Source organism: Pezoporus flaviventris, unplaced genomic scaffold (assembly GCF_033815535.1).
Source record: "Pezoporus flaviventris isolate CSIRO_AGI_PZ_B2104156 unplaced genomic scaffold, CSIRO_AGI_Pfla_v1 ptg000001l, whole genome shotgun sequence".
Taxonomy (NCBI): Eukaryota; Metazoa; Chordata; class Aves; order Psittaciformes; family Psittacidae; genus Pezoporus; species Pezoporus flaviventris.
This window is the reverse complement of record NW_026892549.1, coordinates 47,245,813-47,273,776: the sequence shown is the minus strand read 5'-3', so window position 1 is coordinate 47,273,776 and position 27,964 is coordinate 47,245,813. Positions and strand designations below refer to the sequence as shown.

The following is a 27,964-nucleotide window of genomic DNA, read 5'->3' as shown; positions in this document are numbered from 1 at the left end:
AACACTTGATTAGCTTTTTTTATAGTGGAATGTGACTTCATGAAATTTGAACACCTCTTCATCCTTATTATCTCATCTGAAAAAGATGGGGGGTGGGAGATTCATCTGCCTTGCAGCTTTATCTCTGGTTTTGCCAACTGCATGACAATCTTTTGGTTTTAACTCATAATATCATTAGAACTGCCATGATTGAATTAAATGCAATTTAATACAAGTTTGTCAAATAGCAGAAAAGAGAAAGTGAGCAGTAATGAACTCCACAGGTCTCAGGACTTATAATTGCTTGCCCACCATGCAAAGAGATTGGGGATCGCTCATCCTAAGTTTGTTGTCACCCTGGAATAGTTGATGCCATCCTCTGGACTCAGTGAATGGATCATAATAGACCACACAAAATCAGTCTTGGATATTTGTATTATATGTATTTTTAATGTACAGATGCAGAATCTGAGATAATGAATCAAAGATCCTTTTTATGGGTGGGAGCCAAGTAGCCATCAAAGGAAGCAGTACTGCTCCCATTGCATGGAAGCAAGTTGTTTATTAACTGTGTTAAGTACAGAAGGTGACTGCTGGTGTAAGAATGTTTGCGTATTCATATGGAATATATGTATACCCTCATAAGAGGGTTGCTGGGCAGGGGAAGCAAATGTTTTTTTCTAGTGAAACTTAAATGATGCTGTGATGATTCTTTGTCAGTCAGTAAAAAATGGGTGCATATATATATACTTATACACACACACTGTATTGTATACCTTGGCTCATGGGTTATCACAGAACAACTTAATGGAAGTAGCACTTCAGGCGTGCATTATGTGCCTGCCTGTATACATGTCAGCAGTCGCACAGTATCTACTTTGTACTGGTACCTGTCTGTTGAAGTATGGGTACTTGCTCTTCACAGAGCATACATGTCCCTTTCTGTCACCCAGTCCTTCATTCCAGTAATTTGCTGTAATTAATGCAGAGCTGGCCTTTCTCTCCACTTAGCGGTGGGATGGTTTTTTTGTGTTTTTAGTTCTTTTTACAAAAAAAGTATTTCTATTGCTCAGATGCAGGATGGTGTTTAATGACCTAAATGAAAGCAACTGATATGAATCCTTCTCAGCCCAAGGTATAGTCTACAAAGTTAGCAGATTCTGATACTTGCAGATCTCCGGGATGGTAACTCTGGTAACTCACATGGTGTCAGTCACTTGGCACAAATGAGCATCAGCTTAGTACACTGACAGTCACTGATCTCTTGGGGAAGCCACACTGAAACTTGTTTTAAAGAAGAACTTATCTTGGATAGGACAGATCCAGCATTTGAAGACTGTACAACAACAGATTTTGCAAGCAGCCTTTGCTGTAGTAACAAGGATGTGTTGTGGACCAGTGATAGGAAAAAACAATCTTTTTTATGTATTAAGATATGGTCATACCACTGAATACTTTTGAATTGTTTGGATGAAATAGTACTGGAGCTTGGGAAAGATGCCAATCAAAGACTTTTTTTCTCTGACCCTCTCTCAAACTGACCTTCATAAGGGTTGGAACATTCCTCTGCAGAACACTCACAGTGAGGGCAGCAGCACCAAGTATTTAGAGGACCTGAGCATCCATCACAGCACATTGTGCTCTCTCCATCATGAAAGCACAGAGGCCTGTGGTGCCCACATATGTAGTGGCCTGGTTTTGCGAAGTGTTATATCAGAGTGAGGTACGGGACTTGTGGGTGCCTGACCATTTCGTTGTGACACTGGTTGGACATCACAGTGTTACTGCGTTAGCTGCTGCCTTCTCAGATTGTAATGTTAGTCATTCCAGAAATCCTTGGGGAGGAGGTGTAAGTCATGGGGGAGCAGAAGCCTCTTTTCTGAAGGAATCCAGATCTACATGTGGAATCAGTGAGACGTTTTATCTCCTGCATCCTGTTTCCGGCTCTGCTGCCAGGAGGTTTCAGTCAGAGTGTGGTGACCATCAGGGAAATTGGACTGCATTAGCTTAGCAGAAGGGAGAATGCAGAGGCAACAGCTGCATTCTGTGGTTCAAACAAGCATGACAACCCGGTGGTAGTGGGTCTGGGCTCTGCAGATGGGGAATATTCTGCAATGTTTATAGCATGCCTTTAGAGAGAAGGATACTAAAGAGCTCAGATATAATCAGACTTACCCAGAGGCACTTGACTAGCCTGAAGTGGCTAATTTCAAACTTCTGAAAACCCGGAAATACAAAATGGTGTGTGCCATTTCTGGATACAGCCTTTAAAAAGGCCATAAAACAGTACTGGAAAAATAGCATTTTGTATTAATTATACTTTACATTGGTTTTAGTAAGTGTGTTCATTTATAATGAAACAGAAGGCTAAAAGGACAGCTTGGGAGGACACTCAGTAATATGTCCTACATGCTTTTGATGCTGGTTATGTTTATGCTCTTTTTACCGTATGCATCCTTAGTCATTAGACTACAGCAAATGAAAAATTACACCTATTGCTAATCTGAAGACAGTGAAGATGTGTCTAAATCTCATGCTGCCTCTTGCGGTATTGCAACTGCAATGGCGGGGCTTTGTGCACAGCTAATGGTACTAATTCTTGTAACTTAAAATCATATGCACTCTAATGTTTGGCCTTTGACCTCTTGAGGTTGTTTTTTCTTCTCCTATTTAAATAAAATCTAAAGATGAGAAGAATGCCTTTCAGAAATACTTGAGTTTTGGAATCACACTCTTGCACTTTTGTTTGTCTTTCTGATACAATAATGTTAACTTAAAACTGCATTAGAAAAGGTGTCTTCATCTCAGCCTTCATCTGCAATTCTTCAGTAGCAGCTCTTTATAATAAAAGACAAAGTAAAGTGTGGAATGGAGGCCGTTCTCTGATTCTGCTGGTTTTGTCTTTACCTTTGCAAGCAAAGCAGTATAGTATAATACATGTAGGTAATTAGGAATCCCATTTAAAAATGAGATTGAATTCTGTAGAGGCAGTAGAAGTGCAGGCAATGAAAGCATAGTGCAGACTGCTACAGTCTCATTAGATACTGGCATGGCTTAACCCCAGCTGGCAACTAAGCCCCATACAGCCACTTGCTCACTGATGGGAGGGGGGAGAGAATTGAAAGCGTAAAAGTGAGAAAACTCATGGGTTGAGATAAAGACAGTTTAATAGGGTGAAGCAAAAGCTGCGTGCACAAGCAAAGCAAGCAGTTCATTCACCACTTCCCATTGGCAGGCACCTCTAGGAAATCAGGGCTCCATCACACATAACAGTTACTTGGGAAGATAAACAGCATCACTCTGAATATCCATCCCCCCAGCTCCTCCTTCCCCCAGCTTTACAGGCTGAGCTGTGTCCCCTCCCAACTCCTTGTGCACCCTTGGCCTACTTGCTGCGGAGTGATGTGAGAAGCAGGAAAGGCCTTGACTCTGTGTAAGCACTGCTCAGCAGTAACTGAAACATCCCTGTGTTATCAACTCTGTTTCTCTCACAAATCCAAAACATGGCCCCATATTGGCTGCTATGAAGAAAAATAACTCTGTTCCAGCCAAAACCAGCACAAATACTTGACATTTACATGTTATTTTTTTTTTTAAATTGGCTCCAAAATTGTGATTGCTTTGTTCCACCCGTACCTTGCATGCTAGCTCTTTGGAGCTGTGGGATTTTGGCTGAACTCTTTGGAAATGAGTAAATGATCTTTAATTAAAAATAAAAGATCCACATTCTAGCACTGATCTACTTTATGAACATATGAGAGGGACAAAATTGTAAACTCCAGTTCCTCTGTTAGAAGTGAAAGCTTACTCAGTGACCTTGCTTGGTAGGGCTAACAAATGGATCTGTGGCCCTACCACTGGTAAACTTACCTCATGCTTTGTGGTGTTGTGCTGTCACTCAAAGCATCTGTAGTTATGGGATTGCCAGGCTTGGAAGAGGAGGGCAGTGCAAAAGAGCCTGGCAGAGGGTTTTTAGGCAGTGCTGTGTGTATCTTTGAAAAGGTTAGTTGTGGGACATCTGAAAGAAATGAGCACAGGGTGCAGCAGGTGAATACAGAAGCAGATAGGGGCTAGAGAAGCATTGACAAGAGTCAAGTCAGTTAGACCTGGGATTCCTGTTATGCTGTCGTGGAGGGAGGCATTAAAGGAGACGGTTGCAGTGGGCAGATGATCAAATATGTTATCTTTGGAGTGCAGGAGATTTCATCCATAAACATACAGGTGGGAAACCCTTCCAACACCAGATTATTCTGTGCTCTTTCATGGGGAATCTTCTGTTCCCTGTTTCCAAAGATAAATTGTATTCCAGATGTTGGAAATGGTGGAACAGGTGTCACACAATTTCCTCCACTCTGACAGAGCTTACTGCTGAGGCATTTTCACACATCCTGTCTTTCTGGCAACATTTCTGTTTTCATAAACACCTCCCCTCTATGTATTTTTGCTTTGTTGGAGAGGAGTACATTTCCTCTTCTTCTGATACTAAGTCTGAAAATGGGGTGTGGCTGGTGGTCATTGCCAGGGTTTGCTGGTGGGGCACAGCACAGACTTATCTTGCGATTCTCTGATGCTTGAGATGCAGGCAATCCCAGCTGTGCAGAGTGTAGTGTAAAATGGAGTGTTTGTCAGCTTTACCTGAAGGCCTGTCTAGCTGGGAGGTGCCTGTGAGCCAAACAGCTCCAAAGCTGATATTAGTGGAAACGTGGCAGGTGTTCTTTGGAAGTTGAACACAGCAGTAGGGGGATTTCAGAGCTGTTTGAAGAGAGAAAAGAAACTTCTGTAAAGGCTGGGCGAGCAGCCACGTACTTAGGGCTGTGACAGGTGAGCTCTGGCATATTTGCTGCAGTGCTTAGAGGCTGTTCCTAACTGTCTGCCTTGCTGGATATTGCTGCTTGCAGTAAAGTCAGCAGGACGGAGCATGTGCCAGCACCATAGCAGCCCTAGTTCAGTTTCATGTTAGCTTAAACCTGTGTAGAATAATATGAACTGCTTCATTTGGTAGAGGGGAGAAGTAAAGTTGTGCCAAACATAATCCAGTCTTCTCTGCAGTATTCCCCTGAATACTACAAAAATGCTTCATTTTACAAGGCAAGTAAATGCGTATAATAGGCATAGAAATAACACTCTTCCATCAGTATTTGAGGTCTGGGTGTGGCAAGCAACTGAGAGTGATCTCCTATTCCAGGTAGCACATTTGGAAATTGGTGTCAGAAATTAGGGACCTGTAGTATGTCTTTCATTCCTTTTTTGTGTGGTGTGACATGCAGTAACATTTCAGGAAGCAGGAATACAAGCAAGAGATGTGGCGAAAGACAAAGCATGTAAACTGACATTCGAGCCGAGAACCTCTTGTATAGAGGATGTTTTGGGCATTATAAATGTAGAAAGCCTGGAGCTAGAGCTTCTAAACTTCAGTGGGACTGTTTTGTTCATAAATATTTTCATGCGCTATAATCTTTTGTCACAGGATTAAAAATGAAGTGATTGTTCAGTACAGAGATTAACAATATCAGAGGAAAAATAACAATGTTTGTGTTACAATGAGAAAATTAAATTGATTAGCTATTAAGTATAGCTAAAGGATATTTTTAAGAATTAGTGCTACACTGACGTTTTCCTTTTAATGTATCATTTGTATTTTATGTAACAAGCAGTGCTGGACTGTTATGTAAATGAGCAAGTGTTTTATGCAGGTTATGTCAATTATCTGCCCTTGAAGAAGGTGAATGAAAAATAGCGCCAACTCAGTTTCAGCATCTTCATTTTGACAGCTGTAACATGCATATTAATGAATAGTCTGAAGTGTAGAGGAATGAGTCCATTTCTAAAAGCTGATGTCCTCTTAGTTCTTGATCTTAAAAGGAAGAAGAAGAAATAAAAGAGGAAGAAAGAGAGAAACTAAGGGTATGTTTTTGTGACTGCCAGGTCTTCTTGAAACAGCTTCAGTTACAAGCTGGCTGGGTCAACAGCACATTCATCAGTGGAAGACTATAATCATAGTAATACCTGGAGCATTACAGCAAAGAAGAGACAAGTCAAATCTGGCAAAGCGTTGCATGGAGCTTTTATGTCTTTTTTAAGCTGAGTCAGAGCATTGCTACAAAGAGTAAATTTGGCTAAGTGCTATAGTAGGGTTTAATCAGTGAATTCAATTTGAATTTGAAGAATTATTTAATATCTTTGAAGCAACATCAGTTGAGAGGTGTGGGGCTTTCACAAAGTATGGTTATTGGGATTAATTTGCTTCATACAAGATGCAGTTTTAAAATGTATGGTTTTGGTATAAAATTAGTAAATTATCTGCTGACAAAGCAGAACGTGACGATTTCATGTGGCAAGTATCTCTTCCCATTATTCATTGTTTCGGGTTTTTTTTTTGTAGATATTTTTTAATAGACTTTTAAAGCCAGAAGCATTTGTTAGCTATAATCTGTCAATAAACTAGTCAAATTCCTTAACGCAGGATTATTTATTGAAGAACAGTATCAGTCAAGTATGGTGCTGATGTTGCTTTGTGGAAGGCATGCTTTTTTGAAAAGCAGTAAGGGAGATTAAGATTTACGGAGTAATCTTAGGGCTAAGTTTTCCACTCTGCATGAGAAATGTGATGACCTATATCTCATGTTCTGTGCCTATTTGGCATGAGACATAGCTGAGTGCAATAGACAAGAAGTACATAAAAAAAATGTTACATAGAGACTACAGACTACAATAATTTTTCGATGCTTTCCTTTAGTCGTTGGAACACACTAAATACGGGGAATAGGGTTGCCCTAAACTCATACTCTGTGTGATCTTCCTGCCTGCTCTGTCCAGACATTTTATAACTCTGGTTTTAGCTATTGGGTGGGTTTGGCCCAGAAACTAATTTGAACTCTTTCATCCTTGATTTAAAGAGTGACAGGGAGGGGAACCTTCTGATCTGAGATATGAGCAGACAGGAAGGCATTCAGAGTCACATTGTGGCCCAGTTGCCAGGAAGAAGACTTATTGGGCAGAATGGGATTCCAGCTCAGTGCCTTGACAATGTGCTTGAGCCACTGACTAAAGACAGGTATGAGGTATGTGAGTTTTAATGGAGAGTTTCTTTTCATGGTAAAGTAAAATAGAGATGGAAGGAGGAACCTTATTCATTTCAAGCACTTTTTTTAATAACTGGCAATAGAAAGGGTTTCTTTTTTTCTCCTGGCACCTTATTTTTTGATTGTTTATATAATTCAGGGTCTGCTTTTCATCAGACCAACACTGCAAAATTCATTCCTTTTTCTTCTTCCTATCTTCTTTCTGCATTTCCCACAAAGTCACATTATTCTGAAAATGTGCTTGCTTGAATTTCATCTCTTCAATTAGAAAATGGATGCACATAAAAACTAATAACAACATTTAAATGCTATCAGTGGATACTGTGATAGAAGCACTAGTTTCTGGGGTTGGAACCCCACTGAAGTGCTGTGTTTTAAAGCAGGAGTTAAGGGAGGATTGTTTAAGTGCATTAGAAGGATTTAGAAGAATTATGGAAACTTTCATATCAGCCCACATAGCAAAGGCTCTCAAATGTGGACAAGGAGGAAGTGTTTCAATTTAAAAACTTGAACTAGATTTCACTCTCATTTATGTACATCTATATCTTCTTGTCAGTGTACAATAGAGTTAAATTTGGTGACTAAACCAAGCTTTTATTCCATTTGACTTAGTCTTTGCTGTAGTTCTTTGCGTGTGACTTAAAATGTGAAGATTTCAAGCCTGTTCCTGGAGCTGGTTTTGATGGCAGCAGGATTAAGCAATTGGACTCCTTTTCGTGTGTTAACTCTTCATTGTGTGTACAGTTTCTCTCACCCAGCCACATAACTGGAAATAGAAAGCATATTGTAGGATTTTTTTAATCACACGTAAATTCCATTCATGTGCCCAAGTTTTCAGAGCAGACTTGGAGATTTAACTGTAGAAACACTGTTAGTTTCAGTAGGAGCTGTATGGCTAAATCCTCTGAGTTACTTTTGAGAAAACAAGAAAACCACCAAAACAAAACAACAACAAAGCCCCACAAAACCAAATGAAACAAACAAGGAAGCAAAGGAAAAAACCCACCAAAACCACCAGCCATGCAGCACTCATCAGTCTAACCGCCTGGCACATTTAGCTGCTTTTTTAAGATGGGATCTTCAGACAGATTTCCTGGCAAAATTTAAGGTTGCTGGTGAATGAGGAAAAAGGAGCTGTTGAGTTCATCTAAGGTGTTTCTCCTCTTTAAAACCTCAAAGTAATCAAGTAATAGTGAATAGAGTCCAAGAGACATGGCTGGGAGAAGTATGATGCCTTTCTATCCAGATTCATATCTATGAGGCATTTTAAAAATGTGTTTACAGAACTAATCTGGGGAAAGTATGAAATTTGGACTAGCTTTGCTTTTTGGCAAGATTGAGCACTGTGTTCATTAAGTGTTTTCATGTTTCTCTAATGCTTAGAAGTAAGCACATGCAATTAGTCTTTATAGCTTTACTAGGTTGGGATTAAAACCTCCAAATTAATCTGTTTGGGTTTTTTCTCCTTTCACAGACAATATTCTCACCTGAAGAGAGATGGCAGAAGTAAATTCTCCTGTAAATATCAAGGAAAAGGTAGGTTCAAGTCACAGTACAGTGCAAACCAAAATGATATTTGCATACATATTTTATCCCTGCTCCATCAGACACTGCTCACATACGTAACTTTAATATGCGTTGACTCTGTGCATAAAGTTAAGTACTCAAGCAGCTTTTGGTGAGATTAATATATTAATCTTGGTTGATGAGAAACTGAGAAACATTTTTGCTTTTCTGTAAAGAGGCAATGTTTTGTCAGACAGACTTCTATTCCTCTGTGATTCCTGTGCACGCTGATGCTGTGGAGAATTGCAGTCTGTGGTGATTGCTGCTGTACAAAACACAGCCTTTGGGTAAACACATCCTTTAGAAAACAATTTTTCTGACCAGAAATGTTACACCTTTACTACTTAAAAGACAATTCCTAAAATTACAGGGTCTGAAAACAGTCGATTTTTCTTTTCTTTTTTTTCCTTTTTTTTCTTCTCCTATATGAGTAGCTCTGTATTCTGTGTACTTGCGTATGTCCTCTCCATGTCCTGGCTGTTGCTAGGGCTTTACCACCCTTCCAGGAGCAGTAAAGGACCTAAAGCTAATTAGTATACAAATATGAGGTAGGTCAGGAGATCTTTTGTGATTCTCAACAGGAAAGTTGTGAAGAGACAATTTAACGTTAAAATACTCCTCACCAACATCAACAGGAAACCATAATGCCTCATAAAGAGTGAGAGAGAAGTGGGAATATAACACGATAGGGTTGTATTTTAAAATAAGCCAAGATTTTGAGAATTCACCTGAATTGTCTTTTGTAAGATCAGGTTTTGTTCTATTTCACGTTTGGTAAGAGAAAGGGAGCTTTTCATTTAGGTAGTCTAGAGAAGGCTAATGAGCTCCTTGATTTACAGCTTTATTAAGCCTAAGGTAGCATAATAAAGATGCAGTTTTTAAGGCAGTGTGATAAATGCTGAAGGCCAGAATGCAGCTCTGTCAGTGAGACCACGTTTGTTCAGGTATCAGTGAAAATTTGATTAGGCCCATTCACTTCATGAAAAATGCGCAAGCAGAAAGGATCAAGAAAAAAATAATTAATTACCAAGATTAAATAGCAAGAAAACACAGTAAGGGCAATGTGAAACTGAGAAATGTAGTCATCTTGCACTGTATCATAAGACCTTTCTGTGGCAGATTATACATTTTGCAGGGCAGTAGGAATGTGAAGTACTCTCTTCTCTCTAAGCCTATTAATGGAAAGGAAAATAATAAAAATTTGTGTGATTCCTTGGATCAACTCTTTTCCTGAGCTGACAGAAAAACAGCAGGAAAAGATTTGCCTGCCTTCAATTTTGGCAGTTTATAACTTCAGTTTTGCAGTTAGGTGGACTGATAACAAGGAAGAAGATGCTATTTGGCCTGGGGAGCGTGTGCAAGGTACTGTAAATGTGACTTTCCAATCTGGAAAAGTTTAAAGAAATGATAGTTGACACAGCATGACAGGAAAAAGAAATAACCTTGAGGTCAGTATTCAGTTTTTTAGTTAACTTCCTGGTTTGCTTCTGAGTTCACAAATAATGAACTTTTGAGTTGGGTAATGTATTTCCCAGCACTGATCATGACTAGTAGTTAACAGACATTGCATTTGCTTTGTAAGAGTTGATAAGCCGTGGCAAGTAATGAACCTGAAACTAGGTTTCCTCAAGTTCCAGTTTCCTAATGACGTTTCCTGAGAGAACAGTCACTATTACCTGCCTACCAATACATGAACGAAGCTGCTGAGAAAACAGCATAGCAAGTGGTTCATACTAAGTAGTTCAGGTGGGAATGAGTTCTTGTTTGAACTGTTGTGTCCATCTTTCACTGCTTACTCACTTTCTTTGCTTTCAGAAGACAGACCTTTTTTGCTTCATATCCCTGATAGGAATGAGTCCCTTACCTGTTGCTCTGCCCAGGTGCCTGCTTTTTGAGTAGTTTTTATATGTTGTAAACTACTGAGTCTCTCATTGTGCTTGAGGACAGATGTGTCAACTTGAATCTGTATTTTGGTGACGAGTATATTCCTTAGTCTTCAATAACAGCACAGGGTTTAAGTATTGAGCAGCATGATGGATTTTGCAACAGAAGGTAATGTCATCGCATTCTTTCCCCTAGAGCCAGAGTGCTGGAACATAAATTAAAGTAACTCTCAAAATGCAGCTCAGTAAGTCAGTTGAAGTTCTACTGATTCACTGTGTAGCCTGATTTTATTTTATTTTTTAATAATTAATTTAGTCAGTTTTCCAAGTGCAGGATTTTAAACAGCATCTGCTAGTTCAAGAATGAAAGGGTCTTTATTTACACTAGATATCTGCTATTCCAAGTATGATATCTGCTGGGAGTATCTTAAAAATCAAATATTTATAGGCATATACATTTTAAGGCAGGAAAATAATTGGATCAATGTACTCTGTTACAAATAATTCCTTTCTTTATTCTTGTATCTTCTATCAGTACTTAGTGCCACTAAATATCTATGCCAAGCAGCAATTAATATTTTACTGCAAAATCACTGGGTTTTGTTCTGGAAGATATAGGCTAATAACTTACTAAGTAAAGGCTTAATGACTGAACAGCATAAATCTCATGAACTCTACATACATCAACTGAGAAGCTAGCATGCTCAGTTTGCCATTTCACTTGGACAAGACTGTCTTGTTTTAAAATGAGACTGTGATAGCACAAGACCATTTGACATCTTGTATTTGGTTTACGGTATGGTGGCTCTTTCTGTCAGCAGCAGAGTAACTAAAGCAACTGTAGCTTTAGAACCCTCTGAATAATGCGTTAGAAATACGAGGAAGGGGTTGAACAGATATGTCCTGCAGAGTTAGCTTTAATTATATTTGCACATAGACTGCTGAAATGTAAGGGCCTCATTTGAATGTTTGAAAAGCAGACTTATGTACAGTGTCCTGGTAAAAGAGTCAAAATCAAATCCCTTTCTCACTTAAAAAAACAGTAGTGCAAGTTGTGGTCATGCTACACAACACTGAAGCAGCAACTTTAGTGTTTACTTTTACCTACCTTTTGGGCATGAGTATTTCTGGGAAACGAAATGAAGATTTGTAAGTTTAGTTACTCTTGCTGAGCTCAGTAAAAATCCATTGCTGTCAACACAAATGTAAGCAGGCCTTGTTAAAAGCAGCAGAATAGATTACAGTTCCTTCCCACTTCTTTCTCTTCTACCTCAGTGCTTGCAGATCATAATGCATTTAAGACTTTGATCCTGCTAAGACCTGAATGAAGCCAAAGGAGCTGTACATCTGCACACAAATGCTTATTCTTGCAAGTTTCCGCAAAAGTAGAACACAAGTTTCCCCTTATATTGAACATTGTTTCTCTGACAAAAATGTAGTACAGAGCCCATGAAGTTTTAGCATAACGTTTGTTGTTCTGGTTTGTGGCTGGGTTTCTTTGTTGTTTTTTTTTTCTGGGAGGGGAGAGGAGGTGGCTTGGAGGTTTTCTTAAATGATGGCTTTTCCCCATGTTCTCTCCATGATCAGCTAGTCATTCAAGAATTAAGACCTCGGTCACTGTTTTAAGTGATGTGCATCTGAGGGAGACATTCTGAGTATTATGCTCACAGCCTCTGTAAGACCCTACTCTGAATTTGAGTCATAAAAGAATGCTACTGTAGTGCTGATATTTGTGTAATTCATTCTTGGCATTTTAGCTGAAATAGATCATAAAGTCAATAGGTTAAACATTCTCCCGCCCCTACCCCCCGAGAGTTTTATATGAATGTTGGCCTGTGATGTCAGGAAAGCTAATGGAAGTTTCCATAGTTGGCAGAGGCTCTTGCAGCTGTGATACTCTATGTGGGGAGCCAGGACTGTTCCAATTACCATATTTTCATGCATATAACCCACAGATTTTCCGGAATAACACAAGTTCAGCATTTCTGCAGCCACAAGGTTCATTACGTGCCTGCATAGCTAGTACAAGGAGCTTAACATCAGGGTCTCTCAGAATATTTCCCTCTTCCCTGACCCTTGCAATAGTCTTCCCGCACTGCGCCACTCTCTCTCTCGCCTCTGATTATATTGATGTCTGTGCCTGAAAATACAGTATAAATAAGAATTTATTTTCTAGTATCAGGGTTTTCAGAGACTGGGTTTTACATAGTTTAAATCATATGGACACAAGTTCACTGGATTAAGGAATAAAATAGGCCAGATTTGGTGTCTTAAATCCAAAATAATTCCATAAAATTAATGGAGGTATTCATGCATTAACTTGGTGTATCACCAGAAGAGGTGCTGAGATTCTGAATGAGAAGGCCTCCAAAGCAGCAATTGAAGTGAGGAATTCAATCAGTGTGTTTTCTCCTTTAACAATTATACCCTCTTAGTTTAACAAGAGAAGAGTATCAGGCACTCCCCAGGGTAACCATTTAGCTCTGGCACAAGAGTTTGGGTTTGCTCCAAAGAAATACAGGGAATTGTTCAAACTTTGGGACTTGTCATTAGGCCTCTTTCCCCGCCACCTCCAACCCTCCCACCCCCCTCCCAGTTATTGTGTATCTAAACATGTTTGAGCAAGTGAGATCTGTGTCAGCTGGAATTGGCAAAATACCCATTCAGATTAAGGTCCTTCTTGTGGGATTCTGTTAGGAGTGCAGTTTTGTTGAAGTTCTGAAAGGCTTGCTTTTTCATTTGCCATTTCAAGTGTCAGAGCTGTAGGAACAGATGGGCAGGTTTATTCCATAAACTGCAAGAAGGAAACTTTATTCAGATGTAGTTTTGGGGGCTTCACAGTTTTGTTTACATTATACCATAACTTAAGCGATAGCATGAAAGGACAGAGTAGGGTTCATAGTGGAAGGAATGGAACAGTATATAAATATAAAATCACCCATTACAAAAGCAGATAGCTTCCAACCTGTAATTTCACTAGGCTTTCTTAAAGTGGTCCTTTGCAGCTGTTCCTTGCCCATGTGTTGAACTAGATGGACAAAGTTGAGCAAAATGCACTTGTGTCACTTGATGAGCCATTTAACTTGGGTTAAGAATATTATAGATTCACATCTGCAAGTGTCTGCTGTTATTACTCAAGCAGAAGAGTTCTTACTGAGCCAAACTTCTTAATATACTCTTTCAGGATTCCTTAAACGTCTGGGTTTTCCATTTAATTAGTTTACGAACTGGGGGGACAAGGGTGACAAAATAAATCCATGATGACTGCCTAAAGTAGTTTATTGCAGCAAGTAAGTTGTTTTGTGCTTCACGGGGATAAATAATCCAAAGGTATCCGTGTGATAAATGGGTCTTGTAGTGGAAAGAGACATGCAGACCTGATCAAAGCTGTTATTTTGCTCAAACAGGATGTTAACAACACTTGGTCAGTGTGTTGTGATGAACTGTTAGTGAAGTTTCTGGAAAATTTCTCTGACGTAACAAATGGGCTCTTAATGCAGCAAAGTCAAATCGTATTTATGAAATATGTTTGTGTAGGAGTTTTCAAAACCTCAAAGTTTTTAAATGCATTTTCCTTCTCAATGTAACCAGGACGTATGCTAATGTCCTAGATTATAGAAACCAGCACGGTTCTGCAGACAGCCCTCCTTGCCTGTTCCTCATGCAGGATTTGAGTCAACTGCAGCTGGAGGTGTAATCTAGTTGAGCATGGTGTACACTGCTACCTGTCCTCAGTTGCAGGGGGTATATACAATGTGTATGTGTACATAAAGATTTGCTACTAAAGTAGGAAAATGTCTGTGTATTTGTTGATAACCATACTTCTAAATGAATTTGGCACCTCACGGAGAAAATCCATTTATCTTAATGTTTAGTATAAAGGGAAGGTGGATCTGCATTTGATGTTCCTAACCAAGCATAAGTAAGAATATTTCTAAGTGGCCATGGTAGTAACTTACTACAAGGGAGTTAGAACAGCTGTGTTCAGGGGTTTCAGAACAGCCGTGAGCTTTCAGCAAAGAATTTTAATTTGTCACTATGTCAGAGATATATAAACAAATTCTCTGAACCCCGGATATGTTACTTACTCAGGAGAAACATCCTCTTTGAGATGATGCCAAGGGGGAGCAGATGGAGTAGAGCAGCAAACAGGCAGCGATTGATTTCATGTTGTTACGGTTGCCTGGGAACCATTTGGAATTTGACAGAGAACCTAAAGGACTCACAGGAATACACAGCAACATCAGCTTGACTCTGGGTGTGGAGTAGGTAATCTGCTGCCACAGTTTTCAGGCAGGCTGTATTTCTTTTTGAGCTTGACTTCTCAGGAAGGTCTCACGAGGCGGGTGTTCCTAAGAACTTTGAGTAAGACACCATGAGACATTAGAATTTCAGTGCCCTCTCCTATGTGCCGTGGTCCTCAGAAGTAAACTGATTTTTTTTTGCTTCAGGAGAGCCAAAACTTTGCCCCAAGTAAGATTGCCTATAGTTTAACAGTAATTCTCAGAAAAATAGTCACTTATATCTGATCAGGCTTTGGGGATTTTATTTTTGGGTAGAAACAGCTTATCTGAGGGGACTTGGAGCCTTTTTCAATTTTTATATCACTTCTGGGCAGACCTCAGCAATTTGTGTAAGAGACAGATAAAAACAGCCTCATGACTGTGGAATTTTGGTCTTGATGAGACGCAACCCAGCTCAACTTGCAGCAGCTTTAACTGTGCTTGAGCAAGCATTTCAAGCTAACTGTGTGCCTAAGACTTCAGCTCAGAAAAGTGGTTAAAACTCTTCTGAACTTTGAACTAACTTTAGACTTACCCAGAAGAGAGTAGGTAGGTCTGCTGGAATTAAATGCATGCTTTAAAAAGGTAGTCTCTGGATAGTGAGTTTAAATAGAGGTGAACGTGGGTTCTGCCTTCCATGTGCTTGAGCATACACAGTTGTTTTTGAGATTACGTCTCTGTAGTTTAGATCTCTAATTGCTTTAAAGTAGCTTTTGTAAGCTGAAATTCTGAGCAAGTTGTCTTAGTAGTAAAGAAATAAATGTGCTTTCCAGTCAGGCTACAGGAGGGAAAGCCCAGGAATTTAAATACTCTCAGTGACACCTTCTGAACTAATGCTAACAGTAATGGCACAATTAACTGTGGTTCAGAAGGTATGTTACTGAATTATCTTCGTGTCCCGGAATGCTTGTCCAGCATCCAAATGATGACAGAAGTTCACTGGGAATCTACACTGGATAAAGACGGGATGATTCACAAAATCATTAGAATAATTGACTTCCCTGTTGTCTGTCTGGTAATGTTCCTCCTATGATCAGGTTTCAGTGAGTAGGAAAAAACTCTATTCTCCCACATACACAGAAGTAAATCTAATAAAGTAGACTGCTGTGAGTTTGTTCTTGCAGGCATCTGAGTATTAATGAAGAATCACTGTATGTTAGGGGATTCTTTGGCTCTTGTACTTTTTTCATCCTTTAGGATGTTAAATAATTTTTCAAAGGAATTTGTTGATGAGAAGTTTTCACCATTAGATTATTGTAGATCCATAACCTGTTGCTTACTTGTTGAGAAGACGGGTGTTCTTGGTAAGTTTGAGGACTGAAGCTTAGAGAGATAAAGATGGGAATTACCTCCTGCCCTGGTATCTCCCTATCACACCTTTAATAAAAATAACTTTATAGTTTTCTGGATTGCTCTCGAAGCTGGAGACTTGTAAGCGGTTGAGGTATATAGCTGTACTAGCAAAAGGCCTGCTTTATGACCTGAGCTAGCAGGTGAACCAGAGAGGAGCCAGCATACGTAAGCTGTCTAGAACCAGCTCAAATCCAGCCCTTTTAATATATCTCCCACTTGTCATCTTGTATTTCCTGGAGCTTTGTGGCTCCGTTCATCACAGTCTGTGATGTCTCTTAAGGTCTTCAGCTATAGAAGTGCATTTGTTAAGTTTACGTGGTCAAGACGGTTGTCTACCCTCCCTTTAGCTTTTCCTTTTGTATTGCTGTGTCCCTTTCCAGAAATATATGGGACATATTTTGCATATGGGGATAGACCTGAGCTTCAAGCATAGAAATCTATGCATGTTTCTGAAACCAGGGTGGAAGGACTAAAAGGTGGAATATCAGGGACCTTGAAATTTGTATTTCTTGGCTAAGGCTGTCATATGGCCTGGTCTCCCTCAACACACCTTGCCCTTCCCCAGATACACTGTCACATCACAATTTGAGAATTTTAACCATTTGTCAGTAATTTCTGGATGTCCAGAAATCACTGACTTTTTTTGATGTCCTCTGTACAGTAATTGCAGTGTATTCTGGCTGCAAACATTATTCGAACAGTGCATATGTTGGAGATCTGGTGCCTGATACATGGATCTGTATGTCTTGGAATTTGAAAAAAATTGTGGTAACATTATTCCATTTTGTTCCTAGAAGTTTTTAAGGCAAAATATTTTGTTTTTAAGGCAAAATATATTATTTTGGAACAAAACCTTTTGGGATTTCTCTGCTGTTGGAATTCTGGGTTTATATCTGCTTTTGTTATTTCTGAACAGAGTAGTACATTTATTTTTTTTTTCCTTAATATTAACATATTCTGGTTGCAAATTTTAGTTTTCATTTGTCTTATCCCATGTAAGTCACTGAAGAAATCTGGAAAGCAGAAACACAACTTGTAGGTATCGTGGGTATCACATCATACATACACAAGAGAAGCCTATTCGAAAAGTGTAAGCGACTTCTGATTTAGTGTTTCCTAAGCCCTGGATGCTGTTCTTTGCAATCTGATGTTCTTTTCTGAGGAAAGTTTTTTGATGAAACTTCGTGAGATAGAGAACTTCTAAATGGAAAGATAAACAAATGTATATTTTGTACAACAGTCAACAAAGGATATTGTTGGGGCAGTAAAATTGTTGAGCTCTGCAGTACATTAATATTACCTAAATTGTATTTTTACATAGTCCAACTAAAACAAGACTGTGTCCACAGTATTGGTCATATGCTTAATTTCCTTTCTGCGTATTGGCAAGTATTCTTCCTGAGGTCATCATCTTGCTTTTTTTGGGTTATCTCCACAACTGTAATGTTCCCATAACCTTTTTGTATTTAATCATAGTACTAGTCATATGAAACACAGTTTAGCTTTTAATTCTGGTTTTTCTATTAATCGGAAATTTCTTAACAAAGACCACACAGTGCAAACAGAAAGTCTGCAGTAGGTTCTGTAGCCTAAAACATAGTCTCCCTGGTCAAGTTCCTGTGCCTTGGTGTTCTCCACCCCACAGATGTTCTTAATGTCTTTAAGAAGTTTCCTAGCTGCAGTGTGTGGCACGTTGCCTGATCCATCCTGTGGTCTTGGCCTCACTTTGTTGTTTCCAGATGCTTCTTGAGGCTTCCAGACCTTTCACAGCAGAGAAGGACCTAGAAGCCTTATGATATTCCCGTGCTTATACTTAAAGCTGGTTAGAATACGCTAGATATTTCCTTTACTATTTTTCCTGTAAGCAGTTGCCACAAGGAGATTATGCAATTTTGAGTAGGCAGAGGTGATCCACATGATTGTGAAAGAAGATGGGAGGTTTTTGTGAGAATACGGAAATGTAGTCCACATGGTGGAAACCTTTGGCATCTACCACCATAGAGCATAAACTAGACTGCAGTTTGCAGCCTAATCTACCCTCGGGTCTTTGCCAACTTTTATTGTTCATATTTGTTGCAGCTTTATCAGTAAATAGCATGCCTGTGCCCACAATAAGATGAGTAAGACTCCTTTTTCCAGGGCTTTTTCTGCACCTTCTGTTCATCTGGGTTAGTTTTCACTTGAATGCCTGCAGCACACAGAGAGCTATACTCTCTACTTCCCTCCCCATGTGCCCAAATCAGCTGAAGAGATAAGCTTGAGCAGAGGTTTTCTGGGTAGTTTCTGGCAACAACAGCCAGTTGACAGCCTAGCCTGTCTGAACTTCCAGTAGTCACTTGTGTTTAGTAGAACCTCCAAAGCAACTAGTTGTTGAGAACTAGCTTGTGAGCATAGGGCAACAACAGTAGACAAGTTATTAGATAGGCCTTTGGAAAAGGTCCTTGGGAAGCAGAGAAGCCATTTAACTCCACTGCCCTCTATGCCTGTGGCCTGAGTTGTCCAAGGCTAGCCTTGCTACTTGAAATGTATTGTGGGCAAATGTGAAGCTGCAAAGACATGAGATGATGATAGCAAACAGAAACAGGGTAAATTGTACTAAGTAGACATACTAGAGTTCTGTGCTGAAGTCAGAAAGTGACCTTTCTTACACAGTGAAAGAGATGAGCTAATGTGAAAGCGTCCCCTAGAAAGTTTGATCCCATGTGGATTTAGCTGAAGCAAGTATCAACTTTTTGTGGTGCTGAAGCTATGTCCAGCAGGTGTCATGAATCAGAGGTCTCAGTCGCTGTGTATTAACAGAGCTTGAAATGGGTCGTGGCTTCTGTTAGTACATGGGACAGGGAAATACAGTGATTGAGGAGTGGGGTGAGCATACGACAGCAAAATAAGATTCTTGGTCATAAGTCAGAGCACTTAAGTGTTCTGAATCAACTTCTGGTGCCTCCACTGATGGAGACTCCACAAAGGGAATCTGGAAGTATTGGTCTTCAGCGTCTAAATGGTCAGCTAAGACAAGGTATTGTGAATGTTCTCACCATGTAACCCAGCCTAGTTCACTTAAAGAGTTCTATCTTCATGTATTATTTTTTCACAATTATTTTACAGTACAATAAAAAGACTACCAGTACTTCACAATCAGAAATTAGCATGATGACACTGTAACACAGTAAATAAAGTACGCCCTAATCAAGGATGTGTCCCATAGAAAGAAGGCCATCCACAGGGGAGCTGGATGACCATTTGCAGTACAATAAATACATGGATAGCTCAAACTCAAAAAGCTGATTTGGAACAACTAGATTGGTTTTGGCATGGATTCTCTTGTCTTTTCAGAGTACTACCTTGCCGTTTTGTTAGTTTTGCTGATTATATTTAAGTATTTTTATTTTGGTACTACCTAGTAAAGCTTGTCTAGCATTAAAACAATATAGCACTTATGTTACATGGGCAAGAAAAAGTAAATCATCAACATGATTCCAGTAGGAACATTTTATTTAAAGCATAGTGGGTTGAATTGCCATTTGGTGTAAATGGATACTGAAGACAATACAGCAGTAGGAAATGCTGTGAAATATAAGCATGGTGTGCCAGAATCATGGGTGGGTGTAACACCTCGTCCATCAGCAGCTCCCTGAAGGAAGCATTTGGCTTCCCATATCCTTTGTTCAGGATTTTGGTACACAAGCTTCCTGATCACATATGTATGGAACAGAAAACTGAAATTATGCTGAGCAGCCACTAGAGCTTTTAAAACTTATACTGTTTTCCCTTTAGCCTGTGACTGTTTTCATGCATATGACTGTTTTCCAGATGTCAAAAAGCACTGATCGTAACTAACGTAGCAAGGCCATGCAATAGCCTTGTCAAAGTACTTGTGTACTCCGTAAGTTTGTATAGGTGATGTGTCTTGTCAAGTTGCATGGGAGCAAATAGAACATTTAGGAAAAAAGCATAAGGTCAAATTCTGTCAGTTCGGATAAACTAGTTCTCCTGCTGTGATTGAGGTAGGATTTGGTTCCAGGCTTACTGGCTACCAGTTCTGTGATTCAGTCTCCTGAGGAAATTGTTTTCATTATTTGCATGGGTCAGTTAAGGAGAGGATGGGTATTGTTTCGTACAGACACACTGTTGTATACCTGTCAGTATGTCATGTATAACATGCATATATATAAACATCTCTTGGCACAGATGTACCTTGCTGTCTAAAGGAGCATGATGAACCCATGTGTTAACGTATTCCTGTTTTTTCCTTCCAGATCAATGCAATCCGATCAGTTGTTCCAAACAAAAGCAATAATGAGATAGTTCTGGTGTTGCAGCAGTTTGATAACAATGTAGACAAGGCTGTTCAAGCTTTCATGGATGGTGAGTAGAGCATACCTTTTTCACTAAGGCATGAGGCATTCAGTTGCATGCTGAAGTATTCATTGTCTTTAGTGGCTTAAAAGTTGTTCTGATAAAATACTGATGATTGTGACACTTGGAAAGCTCATTAGTTATAATTGATACTTCTGTCTGCATCTTCTTCACAGTATGAGTTTGACATGGCTGTTTATTCTACCTAACTGCCAATTTTTGGCGCCATTCTTTTGCAGGCCTTTTTAATTCTGCATTAAATTTAATGCTTTTTAAAGTGAATATGTCAGAATATGATTCGCTGTTGAAGATACAGTAACTAATAAGAAGTTGGAATAGTTTTGAAGCAGATAACCAGGCCTCTAAACCCCTGAACTTGATGCATACATTGACATTCAAACCTCAATCTGAATTTTGCAAATAGCCTTGACATTTATAATGGCTGAACTAAGACTCCATTGAAAGTTTGAGCCATTCTAAATCTGGATATGTTCGTATTTTGCATTGTGAGACCAACTCTAATGAAAGGTCACTTGTGTTTAAATAACACTTCTGATAAATATATAATAGCAAGTATTTTGAACTTTCACCAAAGACTGTGGGAAACCCTCTGCAGGAATAGCAACATATCAGGAGCAAAACCTCTCAAAATCTTTGTAGTTTCGGGCTACTTAAAAGATACCGGAAGTTCAGTGGTTTTAAAAGCCCTGTATATCTGTCATGGTTTAAGTCCAGCTGGTAACTCAGAACCATGCAGCCACTCACTCACTCCCCCTTCTTCCTCCCCCCAACTCCCAGAGGGATGGGGAGGAGAATTGAAAGAATGTAACTCCCACGGGCCAGATAAGAACAGTCCAGTAACTAAGGTATAGCACAAACCACTGCTGCTACCACCAATAATAATAGTGATAAGGGAAATAACAAGGGGAGAGAATACAACCGCTCAGCACCCACTGGCCAATACCCAGCCCGACCCAAGCAGTGATCTAGCCCTGACGTGCTGTGGTATGGAATATTTCTTTGGCTAGCTTGGGTCAGGTGTCCTGTCTCTGCTTCCTCCCGCCTTCCCCTCCTCCCTGGCAGAGCATGAGACTCTGACAGAGTCGGAGTAAGCGTTACTGAGCAACAACTAAAAACATTGGTGTTATCAGCGCTGTTCCCCGGCTGAAAGTCAAAACCACAGCACTGCGCCAGCTACTAAGAAGGAGAAAAATGACTGCTACTGGTGAACCCAGGACAGTATCCTAGCAAATGCCTCATAGTGTTGAAGTGCCATCTCAAATTTGCTTATTTCTTATCTATTTTACTTGAGAATAGTTTTGCGTTTGGTTTGGAGTAATTTACTAAGAAGCATCAGCCAGAAAGCTCATGATGTACTAGGAATTACTCACCAATACACAAAAGCAAATGCAAACAAACCGGACTATTTATAAATACCTCAGAATTCTTCCATCCCATCTATATGATGCCTCTTGATTCAGGTATTTGCATCAGTCATATTCCTCTGGAAAGAGGAGTTTGTTTGTTCACACACAGAGAAAGGAAAATGTGATGCATCAATTAATTTTGTTCTCCTGTAATACATGGCTTGGGAAAAGTAGTGGAGAGGTTGCTCCCTAATCATTCACTAAGTTCCTTTCATGCAATTTATTTTGTCTTAAGTTATTACTGCTTGCTTGAGTTGTTTCCAGTGATTCTTTCAAAGGGGAAGTGCTTTCATAGCCATGTGTTGTCATCTGCTATGAAAAAGAAATAGGGCAAAAGCAAATGCAGGAATGCAACAAAGTCTTGGAAAAAAGCAAGCTGTTGTAACCTGAGTTCAAATCATCTTTGAGCTTCACCAGTTTATGATCACTGTGTGTTGAGTTCAGAAGTCTTTGCAAGTGAGCATTTGAAAACAGACAATATTTGTAACTGTCTGGAAATGGCATGAAAAAGGTCATGTCCTTTCAGCTACCAGTATGGATAGAATGACTCTAGCACTTTGAGTGCCTTTTCACATGAATGAAAAACATTGCTAAGATTGAAATACCACAGTCGCAGAGCACACATTGCTACAAGCAGTGAAAAACATGGGAATAGCCATGCTGAGTGAAAAGGCTGAGCACCTCCATTCAGTGGTTCTCTCAGAGGTGCTGCATGCTGAACCAAGAAATGTTCAAATTTAGTTTCCTGAGATCAGCTCCTATCAGCTTCATATCTGGAGTGGTGTATAGGTGATGTCTGTATTATAAATTTACTTCTATATTTGAAGTATGAGTTGAGTTAAATAAAATAGTGGTTCAAATTTATTATTTGCAATATTTTTACCTAATTAAGCATAAACAGAAGGGCTGTTCAGCTGCTTTCTAGATCTAGTCAAGAAAATATACTGGTGGGTTTAAATGAGGGCTTTGGGACTTGCAGTTAGTGCACTTCCAACAAGAAGAAACTAGGGTTAGTTGGGTGAATCCTTAAAATAATCCTCACCGTGCATAGTATTTGCAGGGAATCTGAGGGAAGCAAAACTAAGACAACACCAGCCAACACAAAAAGAGTGTTGGATGATACTGTGAAAACAGTTAACAAAGCTGTCAAGTAAAATCACGTATTTTCAGCAGCACAGAATAAAATGGGCAGGAAGTGTCTGGGTTTGTTTCTTCTTCGTGAAACGTGGTGTCTATTGAAAGACAGCATATCTCTAGGAGAGGGGATTGCATTTGTATTTACATAAGTATGTATCTGTGTAACTAAATATAGTTATATGTATAGTTATACACATAAGTTTTCTTAGCCTTTGGTCTGCATTGTAATGGAAACAAAATATGGCTTTGATGGATTCACAGAATCATAGGATGGTTTGGGTTGGAAAGGACCTTAAAGACCATCCAGTTCCAACCCCCCTGCCATGGGCAGGGATGCCTTCCACTAGACCTGGTTGCTCAAAGCCACTTCCAACCTGGCCTTGAACACTGCCAGGGATGGGACAGCCACAGCTTCTGTGGGCAGCCTGTGCCAGCGCCTCAGCACCCTCACAGGGAAGACTTTTTTTTTTCCCCTATATCTAATCTAAATTTACCCTAAATTCCATACATGGTTTTTTTTCACAGTTTAACAAATTTGGCTTAGCACTTATAATGTGCATGGTAGACTTGCCAGATAATTTTGGATCTGTATTATTGAGATAGAAAAATTATTTTGATACATTTGAAAATCTCACATGTCTTTGGCTGAATCCAAATTGATGACTCATGGTTATCTGAAAACAGGATTATTTCTTAATACTAATATTGTCAAGAGTTCACTGAAATGAGTGAGAAGAGTATGAGACCCATTTGGAAAGGATGATAAACAAATATTTACTAGAATTATGAAGGGATGATAAAGTGATTCCTCAAGCAGAAGACCTTTAACCTGGTGGTGATGAAAAAGGGTTATTGTGGCAGATACTGCCATTGTAGTTTGAATGATGATTCGGACTGCATGCTTTCCATTGTCCTGGGTTCAGCAGTAGCAGTCATTTTCTACTTCTTAGTAGCTGGTGCAGTGCTGTGTTTTTGACTTTCAGCCTGGGAACAGAGCTGATAACACCAATGTTTTTAGTTGTTGCTCAGTGATGTTTATTGTGACCAAGGACTTTATGAGTCTCATGCTCTGCCAGGGAGGAGGGGAAGTCAGGACAAAGTAGAAACAGGATTCCTGACCCAAAGTAGCCAAAGAGGTATTCCGTACCACAGCGCATCATGCCCAGGATGTAAACTGGGGGCAGTTACCCGGAAGGGCTAGATCGCTGCTGGGGTTGCGCTGGGTATCGGTCAGTGGGTGGTGAGCGGTTGTATTCTCTCCCCTTGTTATTTCCCTTATCATTACTATTTTTGGTGGTAGCAGTAGTGGGTTTGTGTTATACCTTAGTTACTGGACTGTTCTTATCTGAACCCGTGGGAGTTACATTCTTTCAGTTCTCCTCCCCATCCTTCTGGGAGTTGGGGGGGAGGAAGAAGGGAGTGGGGAGTGAGTGAGTAGCTGCATGTTTCTGAGTTATCAGCTGGGTTTAAACCATGACACTGTGAGCATCTGTTTTCAGCTTTAGAGTCCAGGAGAATAAAATGATGGTGTTAACTGGGTGCAGAAGAGTTTTCTACTAGTATGGCAGCTAACACTTGTCTAAAACAAGGCTCTGCTTGCTTTGTTAGATTTCTCTAACCAACTCGTTAAGGCTGCAGACAGAATTCCAAGTATACAAAATTGTAATAATTTTTCAAAATTCATTTTTATGTTCTTATGTCTTCTGACTATGACAGATGACACATAGGAAGTATATGATAAAAATGGCAGAAGATTTAAAAACTGTGGGAAGCTCTAGGGTCAGGGTAGTCTATGTATTTTACACAGTATTTATACTAGCATGAGATACTTCGCTTTTTCAGGCAAGAGATTTGAGTGTTAATTCTTCTAGGGCCTATGCTAGTGCTTTAAGTTAGACACCCACTTAATCACTTTGTGGAATGAAGACCATGTAAAGCAGTAGTGCCGGATAACCCATGTAGTGTAATCAAATAAAATGGTAACTAAAAAGAAGAAAGGCAGCAGTACCTGCTTTGTTCTCCCCACATAAGCAAGTTCACAACAGCAAATGGAAATGCTGCCCAGGGTAGGAGAGTAGAAACTGCTCTTGAACACACTTGTTCTTTTTCATAGCTGAACTTTTCTTGAAATGTTTGATCTTCTCTTTCTCTAGGCAGCGCAGCTCAGGTTCTAAAGGAATGGAATATGACAGGGAAAAAGAAGGTAAGAACTTGCTCTTGAGAATAAAGGCATTCAGACCATTTATCAGCTGTCTGTAGTTGAATGTAGTGCTTTTATTTTGGCCACTGCTCTGTCTGCCTTTGCTAACATAACTGACTTCATTCACACCTGTAGTCAGAAAACTTGAAAGCAAATGTGTGTGTTATTTCTAATCTATTCGTCTGTTGTCTCTCCAGCCCAGTGATCTGAGAGAATTTCTGGGACAGCGCACATGTATACATGTGTGTGAAACCCAGATGCTGGACAAGTACAGAATGAATCCTAAACCAGCCCATGTTCAGAAGCACTTATGAGCAATTGTATCCTGGATAATCACAGCCAATTATAGTGCTAGGGATTTTGCTGACAAGTGTAAAAGTAACATAAGCATAGGAGTCATCCATTAGGAGTCACGCATTAGTGACACCATCAAGTCAGATACTTCAAGTATATATTTGGGATGTGATCTTCATGCATATGTATCTCCAAGCCGGAGCTGTACCAGGAGGCTGCCCTGAGAGTCAGTGTCATGGAGGCTCCTTTTTAAGGCTGGGAGAGCTACAGTAGCAGTGGTCAACCTGTGTCCTCTGTGATTACTTTCTAACTGATCAGAGTGATGCCTTAAGTGTTTGTCTCTGTTACTGTGTGGATGTCCCCTGAATGGTTAAGAACTGCTTGTCCTAAGTAACTGCAAACAGTTTGAGCAGCTTCTTAGCAGTGGTTTTATTACAATTTGCAATGCAAGCGTTTTGTGTGGCAGGGAAAACCAGTTTGGGGCTCCAGGTTTTGTTTGAAACAGTTTATATGTTCAGCTGAACAGATGCACTGTGTTTGTATAGCACAGCATGGCCTGTAAATTGCATTACTCTGTTGTCACTAGTATAGCATTTTAAAAGCATGGGCATGTTACTGATTGTATTTTGAGTTTATGAATTGCACTGAGTGATGTCTCTGTTCTTGCACTGTTTCTCCATTTAGAACAATAGGAGAAAAAGAAGCAAATTTAAACAGCACCCAGGCAATAAAGATCCTAAAACTAAGAATGGTGGACCCGAGAAGGCATCTCAGGAGCCCCAGGGAATATATGATTGCCATCTGAATGGATGCTCCAAGGACAACTCTTGCAGGGCTTCTGCCAGTCAGAAACGGGAAGGTGCTTCCCTTGAGAACAAAGGCTCAGGATTTGCAGACTCAGCACTGGTCTGTCCAGAAATCCCAGGTCAGTTCATCTGGCACAAGACACCTTTAACTGGCAATAGCTAAGCCCCCATTTACATTAAGAACATGGCATGAAGCCATGAAGCAGAATATAATAAAAACAATAAATTGGAGGGAGCTATTTATACAAAATAATGCACCTAGCTATTAAAGTCATGCAAGTAGTTCTATATCTGGGCACAATTCACCTTGCAGTATGTTTCCTTGCAAAATGTCTTTTTTTTCTCTTCTAGAGACAAAATGATCAAAAAATATAATTAAAAGCCCATCTGATACAGAATATTGCAGATATAAATACACAAGAATGCAGGGTTAGAAAATGGCTTGAGTATTAAATGTTTCCTCATCTGGAGCAAAGATATCAGGGTAGTATGAGATTGAGGTGTACCACAGGATTTCTTTACCTCATTCAGACTAGTCCATTTATTTTTTTTCTCATCTCCCCCTAATAGGCTAGTGGTAGTAGATCTCCACTGGCTTTCTCTGACAGGGAAGGGCCTTTGTGTTGAGGGAAGGCAGCCTGATAGCCTCTTAGTACACACACGTTTCTGCTAGGGTGTAGGTTCTGATTCTGGAACTCTGGGGGACAGTAATAAAGAAAGGTCTTTCCTACTGGTTTGTAGTAGGTACAGAGTTATGGTTATAGCAACATCAATGACAACAAACTTTCTCCTCTGGGGAAGAAACTGTGTGAAAGCTTTCGCCTTCAAGTATCCTTTCATAAAGCTCATATTTAATTGCTGTCAATACTGGCAATGATTTTTCAGCTCTTCATATTTCAAACTTCTGACAGCCCTAGACTATTGCTGCTGCTAGCATTTTCTTCCTGTGTTTTAAGCAGTATGTAAGACTGCATTAAAAAAACTTTACTTGAAATCCCTTTTTCCATGGTTGCAAATACAGCTCTCAAACCTCATTTTAAAGGTATGTGCCAAATGGATAATTGTCCTGAAATGAATTCTCTGCAGCTTCCAGATAATTTTGGTGGTGCTGACCTCTGAAATGAAAACTCTGCAACCTGTATCAGCCAAATAGATGACTACTTACCAACAAATTTTGTCCTAAGTATTTGGTGCCTTACAAAGTATCAGAGATACTCTTCCTGCCCCTGCCAAAGACTCCCACTTAGTTTGGATAGAATATGCCATAAACCAGAAAATTCTGCATTTCCATAATACTAAATCATTTTTGGCACTTACTCTGCAAGACATAAACATTTGTGGTATAAATATATGTTATGTCAAGCTCTCATGTCAAACTTCTTAGAGTTGCTGGTTTTGAAACGATACATGTATGAATAAATATACATAGACTGAATCTGTCCATACATGGGGAGGAGTTCTTTCTAGGGAGTAACAGACCTGAATGCAAGAATACCCATGCTTTAGTGATCTTTTCCTGCGGCATTGGTATGGAGTTCTTTCTTTTTCTCTTTGACATGATACAGTGAAGAGTTTTACATACCAAAGGCAAAAAGTAT

General features: G+C 39.7%; 1 protein-coding gene across 4 annotated transcripts in view; it reads left to right on the top strand.

Annotated features, from left to right (window-relative positions):
- SPATS2L (spermatogenesis associated serine rich 2 like) overlaps positions 1–27,964 on the top strand; it is an 84,103-nt gene that overhangs the window by 30,230 nt on the left and 25,909 nt on the right. For 3 of the 4 annotated variants that reach the window (XM_061456660.1, XM_061456651.1, XM_061456640.1), the window contains 4 exons: positions 8,536–8,597; positions 20,403–20,511; positions 25,220–25,269; positions 26,245–26,485. In XM_061456660.1, the coding sequence (XP_061312644.1) occupies positions 8,559–8,597; positions 20,403–20,511; positions 25,220–25,269; positions 26,245–26,485 (439 nt within the window). In that variant the 5' untranslated portion in view covers positions 8,536–8,558. Of the gene's footprint in view, positions 1–8,535; positions 8,598–9,936; positions 10,076–20,402; positions 20,512–25,219; positions 25,270–26,244; positions 26,486–27,964 lie in introns of those variants that run through there. The other variant, XM_061456669.1, reaches the window with a different exon arrangement.